The sequence below is a fragment of the Sabethes cyaneus genome, chromosome 3 (genome assembly GCF_943734655.1).
Source record: "Sabethes cyaneus chromosome 3, idSabCyanKW18_F2, whole genome shotgun sequence".
NCBI lineage: Eukaryota > Metazoa > Arthropoda > Insecta > Diptera > Culicidae > Sabethes > Sabethes cyaneus.
The window spans coordinates 124,699,930-124,720,448 of record NC_071355.1 but is presented as its reverse complement, the minus strand read 5'-3'; the positions used below and the strand labels follow the sequence as shown (position 1 = coordinate 124,720,448).

The following is a 20,519-nucleotide window of genomic DNA, read 5'->3' as shown; positions in this document are numbered from 1 at the left end:
GGAAGATTGAAGTTAATCGGACGTGTGTTATCTACTCCGTGCGTACCTGTTATAGTGGCTAATGTACAATTAAAAACTGTGTGACGCCGTACCCAGCCATGTTCGCTGCTGCTGTTTTCTGCTGTTGGTTTGTGTTGTGCCGATAATCACCGCTATCGACAACCGTTGGTATCCACACATACGTACTGCAACTAATACGCGCTTGCTCAGCTGACCGTTTCTGCACAGCACACACGATATGGTTAATGTAAAGCACAGCCCTCCCGCAAATGGCAACAAAAATACACCGCAAGCAAACAAACGTTCTCGCACTGACTACCCGTCTTCTGAAATTTTGATTTCGGAAAATACCGATGTGATTGGAAATAAAACTACACTAAACAGCGTGATGACTATGATGATGGCTCAGTTCACAGAAACGAAACAGCTGATTGATACCGTGCGAGCTGAGGTAGGCGTAATAAATGGAAAAATCGACGCTGTTAAAGCGGAACTGCAAAACGAAATCACGTCCCTCAAGAATGAGTGCGCAGCCAAATTCCAATACAACGATGCTGTGTTGGACTCGCTTAAACAGAGTGTTAACAGGGTGGCTCAAAATATTAGTACCCTGGAAAACCATCACGAACTAATAATAAGCGGCATCCCGTACCAACATGGTGAAAACCTCAGCAATGTTTTGAAATCGATCTGTAAACACTTGGCGATAAAAGAAACCACCACCCATTTGATGGAAACTAGGCGTATGAGGACTGGGAATCGGACGGATGGAAATGGCCTTATTGTCGTCGAATTTGCGCTGAAACAACCTTGTGACGAATTTTACAGTGCATACCTACGAAAGCGTGATCTCTGCTTAAGGCATATTGGACTAAACTCGGATCGCCGTGTGTACGTCAACGAAAGTCTTTCCAGTGAGGCGCGTAAAGCGAAAGTGGCAGCAATACGCTTAAAGAAGGATGGTAAGCTGGCATCGGTATACACTAGGTTGGGAGTCGTTTTGGTGAAGCAGACTGTAAACGGACCTTCAATCGCAATACGGACTGAGGGGGAGCTGAATGACTTTATGTAACTATTCTGTTTGTTTTTGAAGTTATGTGTATTATGTGCTTTATATTGTAATTGACATACGAAGACTGTAATTTTGAAATGTTTTATGTATTGTTTACCTCTATAATGATGCAGCCCTCTAAAAATTGCTTCCCCTACTATATCTAATGTTGCCTGTACATAATGACACCTCGACGAACATATCGGGAGCAGTGTTGAACGCGGCTTTGATTGCTGGCAAGCTAAACATATGCCACGGTAATGCCCAAAGTTTATGTGCGCGTCAGTCTACAAAATTGGACGAAGTTCGAAATGTTCTCATTAATTCTAAAGTAGAAGTGGCGTGTTTTACTGAGTCATGGCTTACTACGAAAATCAGTGATCGGAGTATTGGTATCGCCGGGTACAGTGTTGTGCGCAATGATAGATCATACAGACGTGGTGGAGGAATTGCAGTTTACTTCAAGAACCAACTAAAGTGCTCTAAGGTTTTTGGGACGGTGCTTACAACGGATTCAATCGATCTGACGGAGTGCCTGGCATTAGAGTTTCGAGTGTCCGGCGAAAAGATTCTGCTGATGGTAATTTACAATCCACCAGATAATGATTGTTCGTCCTTTCTGACTGAAAAGCTAACTGAATCTCATCGAAGGGGATTTGAACACAGACATGCTTCGTCCAAGTACTAAGCGAGCAATGTTTGAATCCATGCTCAGTAATTTTTCGTTGTCGTCTGTTGGTGAAGAGCCAACGTTTTTTTACAATGGAGGATGTTCGCAATTAGACCTTTTGATTACCAACAAAAACGAAAAGATTATACGCTTCAATCAGGTCAGTTTTCCCGGGTTGTCACAGCATGATCTTATATTCCCTTCGACAGACTTTAGTGTCTCAGAACCCGTACACGTGAACACTTATCGGAATTACGTCAACTTTGACCCGTATGCTTTGGAAAATGCAATACTCCCGATTCCTTGGAATAGTTTCTATGAAATTGAAAATGCTGATGAATCCAAAAAAACTTGTTGGGATGCCCGCTGCAAGTCTCGTATCGTTCCTGCATTTTCCTGAGGAAGCTGACAGCAACACAAGCTCCAGCCACACTGTACCGAAAATTGATACATGCCCGCGGTCGACGTTTGCAAAATTTAGTTATACCGGCAAATAACACCATGAATTACGCCAACTCTTTGTTCGTCCGGGGTGTAATAAATTGGAACCGTTTACCATCTACAGTAAAGCGTGCAAATTCCGAAGTAGTTTTTAAGAGAGGCTGCATCGACTTTTGGAATCGTAATTAGAGTAATAGTTTTAGTTTAAATAATTGTGTAGAAATGTAAGACTTTATTATACTTATCGACAAATCGGAAGTAGCATTTTTTAAAAGGGTAAACCTTACGCTACTAGACAATAAAAGACAAACAAACAAACAAATTAAACATTATGTTGTGAATGGGGGTTTTCGCCGCCAGAAGGTCGATCCTTCAATCAGCTTGTTGTAATGCATCTGGATAATTCATATCACACCGTATATACTTTAAAATAGAGGTAGGCAAATTAAGGGAGAGTGGCGCTGCACTTCAAAAGATCTTTGACGCCATGGTAGCTGGTTTGGAAGGAGTTGAAACGTACCTTGACGACGTACTAGTGCAGAAAGGGCTCCAAGGAACATCGAATTCGTCTTTTGAAGTTTTTGGAGGGTATCCAGGAGTGGGGGTTTACACTGATATTGAAAAGTACTCTTTTTTCATGCCGGAAATCCATTTTCTCGGTCTCATCGTCAACCATCAAGGGATCTGGCCCGATACTGTCAAAATGGCAGCGATATGCAATATGCCTCCCCCACACGACTCAATACCTTGCGATCATACCTCGGCGCTATAAATTTATATGGCAAATTTGTTCGCAACTTTCATGATCTACGACGCCCATTTGATTCACTTCTCAAAAAGGATTCAAAATGGAACTGGGATGAGCGCTGCTAACGTTCGTTTGAGCAATTCAAAAGCTTGCTCCGTTCGCTGCTCTTACGCTGTTTCTGCCACCGTAAATGCAGCACTGACTGCTCTGCCGGTCACTTCCAAACACCTTCAAGCTGCCACCAACAAGGACAAGCTGCTTCTGGAAGTGATTCAACACGTGCAAACTTTGGTCTAAATCGATTAAGCAAGTCATAATGATCTCCGTCCACGAGAAAAAGTCCCTCCTTGCGAGCAGAGAATGGACTCCATTCTCTGCTCGCAAGGAGGGACTTTCTCTCGTGCGAGGTTACCTCATGCTAGTTGGTCGAATCATTGTGCCGAAAGTATATCAGCAACCCGTACTCAAGGCCATCCATAAAGAACACCCCGGTCAAGAACGGATGAAGTCGTTGATGAGGAACCACGTCTACTGGTCCGTCGTCGATCAAGATGTGTAACATTTCGTTTCGTCGTGTAGCGCTTGCGCATCTGTTGCCAAATCACCACTAAAAATATTACTTTCCTCGTGGCCATAAGCTAATCATCCCTGGCAAGGGCTACACGTGGATTATGCTGGTTCTTTTGAAAGACAGTATTTTCTGGTCATTGTCGACTTCTATAGGAGTAAGTGGCCAGAGATCATCCGAACATCGACGATCACCAGTAGGATGACCATCGAGCTGCTCTTTGAAATGTTCGCTCGGTACGGACTGCCAGAAACCATTGTCAGCGATAATAGAATGCAGTTTTCTTGCAGCCAATTCAAAGAATTAGGCGAGTCTGTTGGCATCGTGCACATACGCACCGTTTCATATCACCGCAGTTCAATGGACAAACGGAGCACTTTGTAGATACTCTGAAGCGAGGCTTAAGGAAAACAATGCCAGAAACGCAAAACTCCATTGCCCGTTCTCTGCAAAATTTTTTGTCCGTTTACCGGTCAACACCAAACAAGTCAGCTCCAGATGGACTGTCACAGGCTGAAATTTTTATGGGGAGGAAACACCGAACCACATTGGATCTGGTTTTATTTATTTATTTATTATTAAATCAACGGGCTCGAGATAGCCCCAATGATTGTCGATAGTTACATAAAAATACAGTCAAGTGAGTAAAATACAAATACAAAAACAGTTAAAATATAAGTCTACATCACTCGCGGATTATTGCTCCCGAAAAAAGCTTCCAAATCTTCTGCCAAGTATTCGACGCGACAGATCTGCTGAAATCACCAGTAGATTTCGTTCCCAACAAAAATCAACATGGAAAACTCATACGGCAACGGCTAGCGGTGTTGGTACTGTCAATTACAATGTGTTGCTGAATGCAAGCAGGCTAATCATATCACACACCAATCAACTCCGTGCTCGGGGGAACACTAAATTCGAGGTCTGAATGGAAGAAGCTTTTTTTGTGTGTGGATATTATCACTACGACCAGCATTTTGATCTATTGTGATCTTATCCAGGTGTTGTTCCGCAATTCGTTGTTATTGCAGTATCGCTATAGAGTGAGTGAACTGCTTATTATCCGTGCTTAAAGTGTCGGTGTGTTTTCACCCTTTTCCTCTACGCTTCTTATTACTTTTCAACCAATCTAGCTCTAGAGCCAGGAAGTGCGGAGACTAGTTATAATTTGTTCTTGGACAAGAGGCTTCATTCGCACCTCGAGCAAGTATCATTCTTATAGCCAGCCCCGGCTAAAGGCTTCATAGTCGGTAAAGCAGAGTTCAGCACGGAGTGGGGGTGTGTATGTGTGTATGTATGTGTTCCTTACTACTTATGCAATACCAATCTTGTTCCTAGAACCAGGAGGCGGAACAAATTATAATTTACCCTTGAACAATAGGCTTCATTCGCATCTCAAGCCAGTACCACTCTTTTATTGTTTTCATTGTTAGTAAATGCAGAGAATAAACCCATGCCAAAGTCACTTAACATCGAATTGCCTGATTCTATCTAACCAGTACTACTGAAGATAAAAAGAGAGATGTTGAGGGCCCTCGAGTCAATCACTGCACAGTGGTCCAGAAACGAAAGTTAAGTGGAAACTTACTTTTGCAGCTGAGCGATTTATAATAGCTCCCCACAATGTTCAGCAAAGTTGTTCAACTCTAAAAGACAAATAATGCGAAATCAACGACTAAGTTCCAGTTTGGCTTGGAAACACATAATCAATAATAACTTTTTATAAGAAAGAGATAGAAGGATAAGTTTTTCGACAAAATTGTAGCTAAAGATTATGTAAGTAACTTTGTCAAAGACATAGTAGGCGTATTTTTAGGCGTTTCTAACTTACAGTGTTTTACAACAAGACCTCTCAAAAATCACTTTTTCACTGATTTCTTCAAATGCAGTGGTTTTATTGCATCATAATGTTTTACAAAGTTGGTTATCTTATCAAAAGACATATTTTTGTAGAACATTGTATGTTGAAAACTCGTACGTATAACGAGTTCTAACGTTTTTCCTGTGTTTTTTTAGTCTTTTTTGGAATAGAATATCTCAAAAAGGGGCAAACGAAAAAAATCAAACTCGGCCGTTTCTGAAAGCTTGAAGTTTTATCTCAAGCATATGTGAAAATAAAAAACTGGTTTTTTCTCTAACTCGAGTAATTTCAGTTTAATTATTTCTTGTTTGACCATTTTCTACTATGCAGTATTTTCCAATATCTTCTGGAAGACGATTAAAGTCAACATGTCAATAGTAAAAAAGAAATTTGTCGTACCTTGACACAATTTCTTCTGATTGTCACGTAAAATAGTCTTCCAACTCCAGATATGACATCAGTTTTCTATCAGCACCAGCTGTTTTTGATAAATATCTATCTTTAAATTTTCATTATTTTGCAAATATGCTCAATCTACCATCAATAATGTTTCAAAAATAATTTTCAATGGAAAAGCAAAAAAATATTGGTTATTTCATGCGTAATATTGTTAACTGTTATTTTAGTTTTATGTCATTTTTTAATCGCAGGTAAGTATATCAAAACAGTCAAAGAGGTAAAAGAGAAAAAAGACCTATAGATCCCTTTCGAACTTCAACCACCTTATATCAGTATATCGTTGATTTGGAAAACAAAAATGGTAGTCATTTATTTGAGAGATTCAATAAATGTTTTGTTTTCGAAATATTTTATTATTGTCAGCAATATAATAATTTATTATATTAATAATTGGTGGAAGCTCCAGAGTACGTGTACAATACGAACGATTTTGTATTGCAATGACTGGATCGGACGACAGTAGGAGGCGTCTGAACGCATCCTCCAAATTGGCATTCCGGTTAAATTTTCTGGCGTGAAATTCTCTTAACTTACAAATACATTTATTTCGCGTTTCCTGTACCTCTTCGCTTAATAACCCTATGGGTTGTGCCGTGGCCTTAATAATATCTGCGCCGTGTACTAAAATTTTATTAACGGTTGGCGATATAGCAAATATGGAATTGAATGGGAAATAATCTCCTAAACTACCGAATTACTTTCACGAACATTTTAGAAACTAATTTAAAAAACAGTAACGGTACCCTCAAATTTTTTGACAAAAAACTCCAGGACTCTAATAGGATTTGCTTGAAAGCGTTCCTCCTTTTTTACTACGATCATAGTCATGTTCCTGTTCCTGAATACGTAGACATCAATTTTGAAGACTTCTCAGCTTTCTGACACTAAAGTAATTTAAAAAATGATCAATCAAAGTAATTTAAGAATCAAAAATATCAATATAAAATTTAATTTCATGTGCATATATCCAAGTGAAGATTTCCATTTGTCTATTTGTAAAATAATGAAAATTGTAAGATCAAAAACAGCTGGTGCTGAGCTCCATTTGCAGAGAGGACGATACGACAGTGATTATTTGAAATCCAGGATAACTGCTAACCAGAGTACATTAGTTCTGTGGAGACTAAGGCCCTTCACTCCAAACCACCGTCGAACTAACTACGCGCGCAATGATCCAGCCTGTCGCTGTATGCAGCTAATGAACAATTTTAGAAACATACTAAACTTAAACATGTCGACTGATGCTATTAAGAAAAAACTTTCTGACTATTTCTGAGAGGTCAATTACATGTACACTAATACCACTGCGTTTTATATTATTTTGTATTTGGTATTATAATTTATATTTATATGTATGGACTGGATGACGGGCGAAGTCCATATATCTTGACAATAAACAATTATAAAAACTACCGTTATACAAACTTATTTAATGAATATTTCAGCAGTGGTTCGAAAACTAGCACAAGGTCGAAAAACTAGATCTCTTAACTTATCCTGAGTTCGAAGACTATTTTACGTGACAATCAGTAGAAATTGTGTCATGGTACGACAAATTTCGTTTTTACTATTGACATGTTGACTTTAATCGTCTTCAAGAAGATATTAGAAAATACTGCATAGTAGAAAATGGTCAAACATGAAATAATTAAACTGAAATTATTCGAGTTAGAGAAAAAACCAGTTTTTTATTTTCACATATGTTTGAGATAAAACTCCAAGCTTTCAGAAACGGCTAAGTTTGATTTTTTTCGTTTGCCCCTTTTTGAGATATTCTATTCCAAAAAAGACTAAAAAAACACAGGAAAAACGTTAGAACTCGTTATACGTACGAGTTTTCAACATACAATGTTCTACAAAAATATGTCTTTTGATAAGATAACCAACTTTGTAAAACATTATGATGCAATAAAACCACTGCATTTGAAGAAATCAGTGAAAAAGTGATTTTTGAGAGGTCTTGTTGTAAAACACTCTGTAAGTTAGAAACGCTTAAAAATACGCCTACTATGTCTTTGGCAAAGTTACTTATATAATCTTTAGCTACAACTTTGACGAAAAAATTATCCTTCTATCTCTTTCTTATAAAAAGTTATTATCGATTATGTGTTTACAAGCCAAACTGGAACTTAGTCGTTGATTTCGCATTAATTGTCTTTTAGAGTTGTACAACTTTGCTGAACATTGTGGGGAGCTATTTTGAGCCACAAAAAACTTTCCACTTAATTTTCGCTGCTGGACCACTGTGCACTGTGCTCAAGGCACCCGGCAGTGGGCACTCTTGATAACTGTCATCCGAACCGAAAATTATTATTACGCCATTCTATTATTCGCCGATTAAAACTTAATTACTTAACATATTTACTTATAATAAACTTATTGTAAACCTCAGTATTAAACCGTTCTTTTCTTCATCTAAATACGCAACAAAAAGTAAATAATATAATAAATCACTAGACACAATCGCGAACAAGATAAAACACTTATAACTCTTACAGAATGTCAAAAATAAAACAAATTATTTTCAACTTACACGTTGACCGGTTTCAGGCATCATATGCCTATCTTCAGGACGAGGGCCGATGTCCAACTGATCACCGAGTCGTTATTGTATCATCATCGATGCAACGCCTGAAGACAGGCATATGATGCCTGAAACCGGTCGACGTATAAGTTGAAAATAATTTGTTTTATTTTGGACATTCTGTAAGAGTTATAAGTGTTGTATCTTGTTATATCTTAAATAAATAAATAAATAAATAAATAAATAAATAAATAAATAAATAAATAAATAAATAAATAAATAAATAAATAAATAAATAAATAAATAAATAAATAAATAAATAAATAAATAAATAAATAAATAAATAAATAAATAAATAAATAAATAAATAAATAAATAAATAAATAAATAAATAAATAAATAAATAAATAAATAAATAAATAAATAAATAAATAAATAAATAAATAAATAAATAAATAAATAAATAAATAAATAAATAAATAAATAAATAAATAAATAAATAAATAAATAAATAAATAAATAAATAAATAAATAAATAAATAAATAAATAAATAAATAAATAAATAAATAAATAAATAAATAAATAAATAAATAAATAAATAAATAAATAAATAAATAAATAAATAAATAAATAAATAAATAAATATATATTAGCAGCATAGACTTGGAACTCGAATTAGTAGAATAGAATAGTAGAACTAAATTGAATAAGTTTTCTTTTTATTTGATTTCAGATTTTGTATTCTACTAAGACCCTCCATAAACTTCAGTCAAAAATTATATGTTAATCATGTTTTCATGTTGTAGAATCCCTTGAAAAGGATATCAAATAAATCGAAACGTCGGGCATAGAAAAGATAAAGTGTCGTTTTGCTTTGCCGATTGACTGTCCTGTCGAAAAAATTCGTACCGCCACACAGTGGTCGGAAATTTAAAATTCTTGGCCAAAACTTCAAGATGATGAGATTCCATGTTTTTCGGGTTGCTGATTTCAAAAATGATATTGAAAATTTGAAATTCAAAATGGCTAACCCAAAATGGTGGCATTTTTTTGTTAAATTTTAAACTTTTCGAGATAAATTTCATCTAAAAGTGATTTTCAGGTCTTTGATTTCGATTCTTTATTCCATTAGGTTATGCAACATTACTTTAAAAAATATTATTAATCGAAATGATCATCGCTGTTACTTTCATCACCGTCGCCGATTTTATAGCTGTCAGTGCCATTCAATGTTGTGTAGCACAACAACGCGATTGCAAGCAAGCATTCTTCGAAAAATATCTTCCATTATCTTCTCTCTTGTATATTTTCTCGAGAAGTATGTATTGTTGATCCTTTATATTCATGTTGCGCGATTCGCAAGTTCCAGAATTTGTGCGGACACTTTCCAATATAAACTCGTCTGCAATTAAACGTCCTGCAGTATTTCTATCATTTGAATTGCCCATCCGTGGTTTCGAGCGACCAATGCTTATGCGTGTTTGTATCTGTAATTTTCATGTTTCAACCGTTTTCTTTTCAACATTTTGAGCGTTCACTTGATTCTGTGAATAATAATGTGCCCCGTCTGCCTCAATTTCTCCTTTCGGAGACACTACTGCCAGTTACCCTCATCCATACGTTAATTTGCGGAGTCTATAAAATGAATCGTAAGAGTTATTAATAATAATCTGTCACATAAAGAACGATCAGATGCTGTTAGAGTCAGTAAGATCGTTGAACCAGCCCCGTAATTGTCCTGTACTCGCGAAGTCTATCGATAAAGAAGGGTAATGTCTAAAGACTGTTATCCCCTAGGCTTTGCTCTGCACCATCAACGATTCATTTGTAAAGAACAGGATAATAGTAAAAAACAAGCTAAAAACAAACATAGGTTGTTTGGAGCATTAAAAGCTCACTCGTCCGATTTCGCCTATAGGTGCGTGTAAATACTAAATCTCCAGTTTCTCGTGGAGTTGCAAATAGTTGCAAAAAAGCTACACGCTATTCGAACCGCCATAATCTGACACTCACAAAACTATATAACATTCGACGGCACCTCGCGGCACACAAAGTAAATGCCAACTTCATTGCACGCGCTAATTGAAAAAACTAGCATTTGCGAAGGAAACTTCAAACGTTGTGAAAGTATATATATAACGAAAAAACTGAATTTGCATATAACGCTAGTGCAGTACATTCCTTGAGAAACGTTATCCATTTTGGATGATTGTTATTTGATAATGCGATAACGAACCACAAACGTTATTACCAAGAGCCACAAAACGTATGAAACCCGCACTAGCAAAGAGTCTCTCAGGCACTGACGTTCGACAATACGCCAAACCACAAATCTACATTATCGATAGTTGATATTACAGGATATGATAAAATGACTTATTCTACGTGTAATTATGTCAAAATATTTCATAAATGATAACTTTCAATTTTTGAGGTTTTGGCCAGGTTTTTAAGGTTTCCAACCACTGTGCGCCATCCGGGGTGAGATTGCGCCACGGGGGTGAGATTGGGCCAAAAACCAAAAATGTTTATCTGTGAAAATTTATTATATCTATAGAATCTGGTGACCTAAATTCAAAATGACGATGAAAATAACATATTTATTCGTAACTTAGAATGGAACACAGATAATATCAGCAAACTATTTAGCCTAAACAGGGTTTCAAAGTTCGCGATCAAAAATACTCGGAAATAACGCTTGTAAAAAATGTCCCCAATAAACCAACCCAAACAAGAAATCGCATCAACTTGCTATTTTGAAGGTATATAAACTAATCATTTACAATGTATTGAAAGGTTATTATGCGTTGGGTAAGTTTTGGTTACGAAAATAATATTTTTCGAAACTTTGTACTTTTCGAGCTTCACGGGGGTGAGATTGTGCCAAACCATAATGATCGATCCAATTTGTGGATTTCACATACACAACAAAAATACGTCAGTGTTCAGTTCAGTGTACACCAGTACACTCACATTCTTTACTATTGAGCACAATATTTTGACAGATTAGATTGCATCATCCATTTTGGAGCAAACAGCATCATAGGTCTGCTAAATAATTTAAACTAATTTTTACGTTTTCTCTGGAAATTTCAGATGCTTTGAATAAACACTCTAATATTATATCATGTATAAACTGCCAGTTTTAAGGACGGGGGAGGGGGTGGGATGGGCTAAATATTCTGTGGCCGCGGGTTCTCGAACAAAGTAATGGTTATTTTGTTAAATGATCAAATAGGTATGCCCCCTTGGGATACACCCCTTCATATATCTCTCCCTTGTTAACCCTAGAAACGCTACTGGCTATATAAAGGCTGTCCATTGACTACGAACTCATTTAGTTATTTCAGACCTCCCCGGGTTATTTTCGTTCATACTTTTTGTATGATGCGTTGTTTTTGGCCGACTCCCTGCCACTGATAGTCCACTTAATTCATGGACGGCCCCATTTGAACTACTTTATACTGATATTTATGTATATTTTTCATAAATATGCTGATGTTCACTTTTTAGGTTTTTAGCCTAACCTTATGTTTTTGGCACAATGTCAACCCCTAGAAGGGGTGAGATTGTGCCAAAGTTCATGCACTTCCAGTAAAATTAGGTTTCATTGTAACTAAACCATCTCTACGGTAGTTGTTAATTGAACAATTTAGTACATATTGACAGGTTTGAAATCAACTTAGTTCCAAAATTGTGTGTATACTGAGCTAAAGAACAAAAACATATGCTTTTTTGGCACAATCTCGCCCCGGATGACGGTATATTAAAAGCAGTTAATGATGGTTATCATACTGTTATAGATATTGTTTATCAAAATTTAACAAAGCCAACTTTTAAAAGTATATAAATTTGCGGGTTTTGATTTGTTAGTAATAGTAATAATTACCTTATAGCTTCGGCAGAATTTAGCATCGTTTCACATTTGCTAGCCTTTGATAAGGATATGCCGGCCCAAGAGTCAAACCTAGTTGATTCTATAGTAAGATCCATTATATAAAACTTAATCGCTTTTGAAAAATCTCTGTTTTTAAAGTAGTAGTCAGCTAAAAGATAGTAAATGGGTCTAATTTTATAACACATAAATTTTTGGCAAAAAGCATTAGGCATTGTATCTTCAATCCCATTAACAAAATTAAAGATAGGTTCAATATATATCGAAACGTTACAGCTCTCCGGAAAAATTAAAAGTATATGTTTGAACATTGCTTCCATATCTGCAGAAATTGAATCAATCCTGAAATGGATATACATATATATAGATATATTGAGGATATTTTAGTAGAGAAATATAAATAATTAACATACTTATATGAATTAAATTCAGGTAGCGCATCTGGCCGGTATATATCAAATAACTGTACCGCTCTCTCCCATGTCATTATACTCTGTGAAGCTTCGTGATCCTGAATGTGACGCGTTCTGCTTTTCTTTTGAGGATATCCATAAAGGCAGTGCGTTGTTTGCTCTAAGCATTCGGTAATAAAATCGCGGTAAGGCTCTAGTAATGGAGAGCGTAATTTAGGTGAAATGACATCAAGTGTCATTAAAAGAATATAACTGTTATTATTTGAACACCACTGACGCCTGTAAAAGTTCTTTTTCCTTTAAAATTCATTAAAATTAAAACACTTCTTACCTTCCTAGAAGCTCGTGAGCAACAAAGAATATCATTATCGAATCGAATAAAGTTTCCTCCTCTGTGTTCTCCAAGGATGTCTCATTGCGAATACGATTTAAACGACACGCCATTGCTTTGTCATCTTCGCTATAATCAAATAATGAGCTAAAATATATCACGGTGCTTCTCTGAACGTTACCATAAAAAAATAACTCATCAAAACGATAAATAGGGTAAGATGGGTCAGCTGCATTAACATGAAAGTTTTAGTTTAATCCAAGCCAACAATTTTTTCATATAGTACTTAAAGCAATGTTCTTTTATAGTCATCATAAAGATATAGGAATCATTCGAAAAACCGAAAATCGAGAGAAGGTCCAGCGAACACCTGAAATTGCGGATCTTTGTAGAGGCATGTTCGAACTAATGTGAAGGTCCAAAGCCCCTAAAAGGAGCTTTGATAGCTGTAGCCAGGCATGGTCAAAAATCGCATCAAAATGTTGTCATCGATACTTAATCACCGATTCAACTCACACCATCACCTTTTATATACTCACTCAGAGAGACCAAGCGTGCTCTCATAGCAGTTTGCGTCATTTGTTGCAAATGAACCAAATTGAATCAATATCCGTTTCCGTTTCCGTTTGCAGCACGAGATGAGGCAGTCAGAGCCAAGTCTGTCCAAGGCTGAGAGAAGGTGGTTGTGATAAAGATGAAAGAGTCCGTGCGGACAACGCTAGCGCCATAATGCGTTGATGATGATGAATTAATGAGGAGGAAGAAAAGATGACAGAACTTGACTCTATGCAGACCCGCTACAATTGTATAAACAATAACAATGAATGTACTTATCTTGATCTTCTCCTTCCTTTTGTTTATCCGCTTCTCTGCATGTGTCAGTCTTGTTCATATATTCGTAATAACTTAGGACCTACGTTGACTTCACGTCGTCCGCTCGAACGTCTTCAACCTATGGCTGATCCCTCGTTGCCCCCCACGACAACGTACGGGTCACCGTGGGAAGCAACGACAGAGATCAGACAAGGAAAAAGAAAAGAAAAAGAAAAGGGGGAAGTTTTAGTTAACATGTTGATTGCAATTTTCGGGTTAGTAATATCACGAGGATTCTAAAATTCTGTCTGCCCATGATATCCTATGCTACTACTAACTATTCGCTATGAAGGATGCTACTAATCTCTGTAACTACCCATGTCATCACGGTCGGCAACCCAGCGCTGTTCAACCACCTACGCTCATTAAAAGCCGCAGCCGATTCTTCACATGCCATCATTGCAGTATTGTAGCTGTTGGCGTTAATTTCCAAATATTTTGAGCGGAATATTACTCAAGAGCAGTATTATCGCTCAGCACTATCAAAAAACTACTTGAACTTCCGAATAATAGAGTAGATGCGATGTAATGGGGACTGGCACTCGCTCGTATTATTCCCGGTGGCAGTAAATGCTTCTTTGTAGCGGTAGTCAACCGGCTTGTCGGTATGCTCTTCAAACAGTCATCAAATTGAAGAATTTCTGTAACTAAGAACAGGGATGGTTCGATCACTTTGAATCAATTTTGATTCATTTGACAGTACCGTCTCAGCCGAGCCAAATATGACAATGTTATATATGGGACATTTGTAGAACTAGTTCTAATCTACAATTTTTCTAAACAAAGTTTTGCTGTATCTTTTATAGTTACGGTGCTACAATGCTAGTAACTCATCAGTGACTAAATGAACATTCATTTAGTCACTAATAAAATACTAGCATTGTAGCGCCGTAACTGCAAAAGATACAGCAAAACTTTTTTCAGCAAAATTATAGATAATAGTCTGTACTACAAATGACGGTAAGACGGTTCTGTCAAATGAATCAAACTTGAGTCAAAGTGATCGAACCATCCCTGACTAAGAAGGATATGGTGGATCATGTAGAACAGTGATGGCCAAACTGTGGCCCTTCGTGATGATTCGTGTGACTAGCGATAAAATTAAGTTTTCATGAGTAAGTCAAAATCTCATGAATGGTGGGTAGGATTTGGTTTCAGTTTTATAGAGAAACTAGCTGAGTGCCCGATCTTACTCGGGGAATCTTTGTCTCACAGCCATTTGTACATCGGTTATTGTAACCGAAATGCTTATAATGCAAAAATACAACGCTTGTTCCTCTTTCGGATGTTCCTCCCCATTTGTCAGCTCACCCTCTTTTGTCTACCCGGCCACCTGCACATCTGTTTTCTTTACGGAAGTCCCTATAAAACCCTATAAAGAAAGAAAAACAAAGCCATTTTTCCCATATGCACCTTCCGCTTTTAACAATGGCCACCCCGCCCCAAATGAATAGTTTTGTTATTGTAATTTTCTAAACACAGCATTTTATTTATTTATTAGTTTAGTATTACATGCTATCCTAATAAAAAACCCGATTCAATCCACCTAGTGGCGAAAAGAACCTTTGTTATACCATCGTATATGTCATTTGATATGGGCATTCCAGCTCAAATATTGCTTTTGATTTGTATTTGAATTTGTAATTTTTATAAAACTGACAATTTCAAATTCTATACGTATCATTTTGAACTAAATTCTTATATAAACTGTTTTTTAGGCCCAGGAAACTGACAATTTCAAATTCTATACGTATCATTTTGAACTAAATTCTTATACAAACTGCCGTTCTCAAGTTAGGCCATTGCAAATTATTTCTAAAGTTTTTGACTCCCCGCCCTTCAAAATTGGCTCTAAAAATCGGGGGGCCAAAAACAAATATGTTAAACTTGAGTAAATTTTTTTTTGTATAAAATCGATTATCTGTGGGTTTTACAGCCTAAAGAACTCGAAAAAAGAGTGTTAACGCTTCTAGCACGAAACAAAAATGGAAGTACAAATAATGTAGCTTCCGAAAACCGGCAAAATTTTTTTTTTTCAATTTTGACTTTATTTTAGAAGGTTTTTGCATAGAAAATAACAACGTATATTTGAAATGCAAAAATAAATTCGGGTTTCACGATTGAACTTCAAGCAAAACTTCCTAAAAATCTTTTTTTTTTGCGTGATTAAAAAAATCTTTGTTTTTTTTTCGCCTGCTCGGTGGCCGAGCACGTCTTCAATGACAACCATCCGCTGACCATTGACAACGCAAAAGTAATTAACAACTGCTCTGCGTGGAAGATGGATGTAGCGGAGAGTTTAGAGATTTACAAGAGGTGCTCCTCCACTTTACTAAATAAAGACCCTGGAAACGGTTACTCCTGGCTTTTCAAATATGTGCCAAAACACAGCCATACAGGAACACAAACAGACGTAACAACTTCTGGTTAAAAAACTTCACTCTCTCTCCTTCCTCGGATCCCGATTTCACTTTTTTCGCATAATCCCATTAGACTTTTTCAGGTTTTCCTTCATTTTAGATTTTAGATTTCAGACTCCTGCAATAGAATTAGTTCACCAATAGAATATAGTTAACAATATTATTAGTTTACCTACACTAACTGTGTATACCAACACAGGTAGTCTTAAGCAAACATTGTTATCGCTTTACACAGGTAGTCTTAAGCAAACATTGTATCGCTTTACATACTCGCTTTACCTATCGCTTTTTGTATACCAGCACATAGCTCAAGGAACCTTAAGCTCCTATAAAAACTGTAAAAATTGCTTTGGCTAATTTAGTTCGAAAACAGACACTGAGGAAGCCTGCAAGTCGTATGCGAAATACGTATCTGTCGCGAATAAAATACACATAGTAGAATTAAATTGGATAAGTTTTCTTATTTTTTATTTTTATGCAAAATATGAACACTTTTAAATTTTCATCGTTTCAAAATAAATATTAATATATGGCCCCCCGATTTTTAGAGCCAATTTTGAAGGGCGGGGAGTCAAAACCTTTAGAAATAATTTGCAATGGCCTAACTTGAGAACGGCAGTTTATATAAGAATTTAGTTCAAAATGATACGTATAGAATTTGAAATTGTCAGTTTTATAAAAATTACAAATTCAAATACAAATCAAAAGCAATATTTGAGCTGGAATGCCCATATCAAATGACATATACGATGGTATAACAAAGGTTCTTTTCGCCACTAGGTGGATTGAATCGGGTTTTTTATTAGGATAGCATGTGATACTAAACTAATAAATAAATAAAATGCTGTGTTTAGAAAATTACAATAACAAAACTATTCATTTGGGGCGGGGTGGCCATTGTTAAAAGCGGAAGGTGCATATGGGAAAAATGGCTTTGTTTTTCTTTCTTTATAGGGTTTTATAGGGACTTCCGTAAAGAAAACAGATGTGCAGGTGGCCGGGTAGACAAAAGAGGGTGAGCTGACAAATGGGGAGGAACATCCGAAAGAGGAACAAGCGTTGAATTTTTGCATTATAAGCATTTCGGTTACAATAACCGATGTACAAATGGCTGTGAGACAAAGATTCCCCGAGTAAGATCCATAAACTCAGCTAGTTTCTCTATAAAACTGAAACCAAATCCTACCCACCATTCATGAGATTTTGACTTACTCATGAAAACTTAAATTTATCGCTAGTGAGAACGAACGAGTGTTCAAAAATGATGTGATGTCTTTATTTGCGTAATCGAGACATTTTCTATAAGATTGCCATAGAATTTGTGGCTGTTATGTGATTATGGACAGCACAGCACTGAAAAATATACACACCCGTGCATGGATACATGTGTATATATACGCATGTGTGAGTGTGCATGGGTGTATAGGTATGAATGAATATATGTTTGAGTGTTCTATTATGAGTCGGAATTTTTCCTTATACCTATGCTGCCAAACTACAATTAATAATGGGCAGGAAGTTATAGTCAGTAGCTGTGTTTCTTGTGTTATTACTTATCATTATTATTGTTTTTGCTACTGCTGTTACAATTATAATCATCTTCAATATTGCTATCATTGTTGTTATTGTCACCTCTATTGTATTGTTTTGGATGTAATTAATTATAATTTTTATTGTTATTATCTCATTTCTCTCCTTTATTAGAGTGATTTGCATGTCTTGTGACTAATCGCGTTAACGGTATTCAACTAACAATATAAAATTATCATGAATGACGCTGTTTGTCTTATAATGACCCTTATAATGACCTTTATAATAAACCCTTATAATGCTGATGAGCTATTGTCGGAGAATCCATCAAATCGGACGGTGGCAACTCACCGGCGGCCTACTCCTCTCCATTCTTGCTGCTGTCGTCGCGGTCGGACTCAGTGAATTTCTCGAAAAGCTTTATAGCCTCGATATGCATTTTGTTCTATTCAATGTCCTATCCTAGCAGACTTCAAATGGAATTCCACTTCTACCTAGATCTTTTTGGAGTAGAGCTCTTCAAATAAAAGCAGGTACTCGATTCTTTGGCCGATTCAAGGGATAGCGGAAGGCTATCCTCAATATACCATCATTCTCACTTCTTAAAAGATCCGCGGGCCACACGAATCATCACGAAGGGCCACAGTTTGGCCATCACTGTTCTACATGATCCACCATATCCTTCTTAGTCAGGGATGGTTCGATCACTTTGACTCAAATTTGATTCAAATTTGAAAGTAAAAAGTAGTTAGATTAAAACTTCTCGCTCGGTGGTAATCTGCAATTGATATAGGAAGCGGCACAATATGTGTCGATAACCCAACCAAACGCGTCGCTATTCTTGAGAAGTGGATTTTGCGGTCTCCTTTTGTCCAGCGCCTCTATGGTTCAAAGGTACAAGTACCAGCGACCACATGCCCTGGCGGGTGTTGTGGGTTCGAATCCGGTTATAATCTCAAATTACAGTTTGGTTCGACTCATACACCTTCCAGCATTGGACAAAAGGTAGGAGTCAAAATGACTACTTGTCAAGCATAGCTACCAAAACCCCCCCTTCCTTTCCGCTCTTCCCCTCCTTCGCAAAAAAAAAATTTTTTTCATTTCTTTCCCCTACCGTCCCTTCATCAATTGTAGAACCATCGTTTCAAAAAATATTAACATATATGTATGACCACATTTCAAGGTCAAGACTAAAAACTTGAGATTAGTCGCTAGAGAATGTCAGTCACATAAAATGTGATGAAATAAAGCAATAAAAACCTAGTTTTTTGTTGTTTTTTTCATTGGAGTTTAACACTTTGGAAAAGGCGATTGTAGCAATGTGGATTTTACAAGATCGCCAAAATTTCGCAAAAATGCAATTAGAAATAGGGTATTTGTACCTATATGAGTCGTTGTTCTCGGAATTCATTCTTTTCATGTCTCTATATAGAATTTCAATACGTATGTCTTAGATTTTCTGCGGTGGCCCAACCTGCACAACATGGCCCGACTATGATAACATTTTTTGTCTTCACGTAAATGCCTATAACTTTTTTATTTTTCAAGCAATCAGTTCGAAACTTTCCGGAAATATACCTTATTCTTAGGCCTTTGCAATGATGTATTTTGATTTCCAAAATTCCTTTTGATGCGAAAGTTATGGGCAAATTCCAAAACGTGGCCCAACCACGACGACACTCCCCTACACATACTATCATGAAAAACTCAATAATTTTCCAAGCAATTTTAAGGTTTAGGAATTGGTCAAAAAACATGACATTGATCCGAGGCTCGGAGGGCCGTGCCACATATACCAATCGACAAGGTTCGACGAACTGAGCAATGTCTGTCTGTGTGTGTGTGTGTGTGTGTGTGTGTGTGTGTGTGTGTGTGTGTGTGTGTATGTATGTGCGGGGCGCAACTTTTCTATCGCCTGTTTCTCGGAGATGGCTGAACCGATTTGTTCGCTATTACTTTTGTTTGAAAGGTATTATTGCCTTCTATATCACTATTGAATTGTTTCGAGGTCCGACATTTCGTTTGAAAGTTATAAGTAAAAACGTGAAAATTACGTGACACGATTTTCTCCGGAACCTAATGATCGATTTCAACGATCTTGGTATCGAATGAAAGCTCTTGTTAACAATAAATTTTTCGGGTAAATTTTATTGAAAACAAACAAGTAGTTTAAAAGTTATGCTTAAAAAAGCTGTTTTGACAAGGTAATAATTATCGCCTGTTTCTTAGAGATGACTAAACCGATTTAGGCGTTATTAGTCTCATTTGAAAGGTAACATAACCTAATAGATCACTATTGGTTTGTTTTTTGATTGGACGTTTAATTTGAAAATTATCAGCAGATAAGTACAACACATTAAAATTTATAATAATTCATAACGATTCCATCTAAGATTATTTATCTAGTTTGAGTTATTTTGGCATCAAATTAGAGATTTTAATGCTACAAATATATCTGCAAAATTTCAGAAGAATCGGTTTGGCGATCAAAAGATATTAACCCTCCAAAACTCGCGCCAACTTTTGTAATACGGTTACTCGCGTGCACAATGGCCCAAAGCCAAAAAGACATGCGCACTAGAGTTTTGACTGGGAAAACTTGGTTTTAGGTTTATGGAACCTTCGGAAGAATTTCTTGAAATTGAAAATTCTATCATCTGGTGCAATTTAAATTTTGATTAATCCCCCTAAAAGTGAAATAAAAAAAAAATATTTTTCTTCAGTTTCAATATAA

General features: G+C 36.4%; 1 protein-coding gene across 1 annotated transcript in view; it reads right to left on the bottom strand.

Moving 5' to 3' along the window:
* The window catches only part of LOC128743672 (calcineurin-binding protein cabin-1-like), an 858,845-nt gene that overhangs the window by 453,961 nt on the left and 384,365 nt on the right, over positions 1–20,519 (bottom strand). Inside the window, exons 12-14 of the mRNA XM_053840294.1 lie at positions 12,963–13,091; positions 12,632–12,910; positions 12,213–12,560 (exon numbers count right to left, since the gene is read on the bottom strand). Coding sequence (XP_053696269.1) covers positions 12,213–12,560; positions 12,632–12,910; positions 12,963–13,091 — 756 coding nt within the window. The remainder of the gene's footprint in view (positions 1–12,212; positions 12,561–12,631; positions 12,911–12,962; positions 13,092–20,519) is intronic.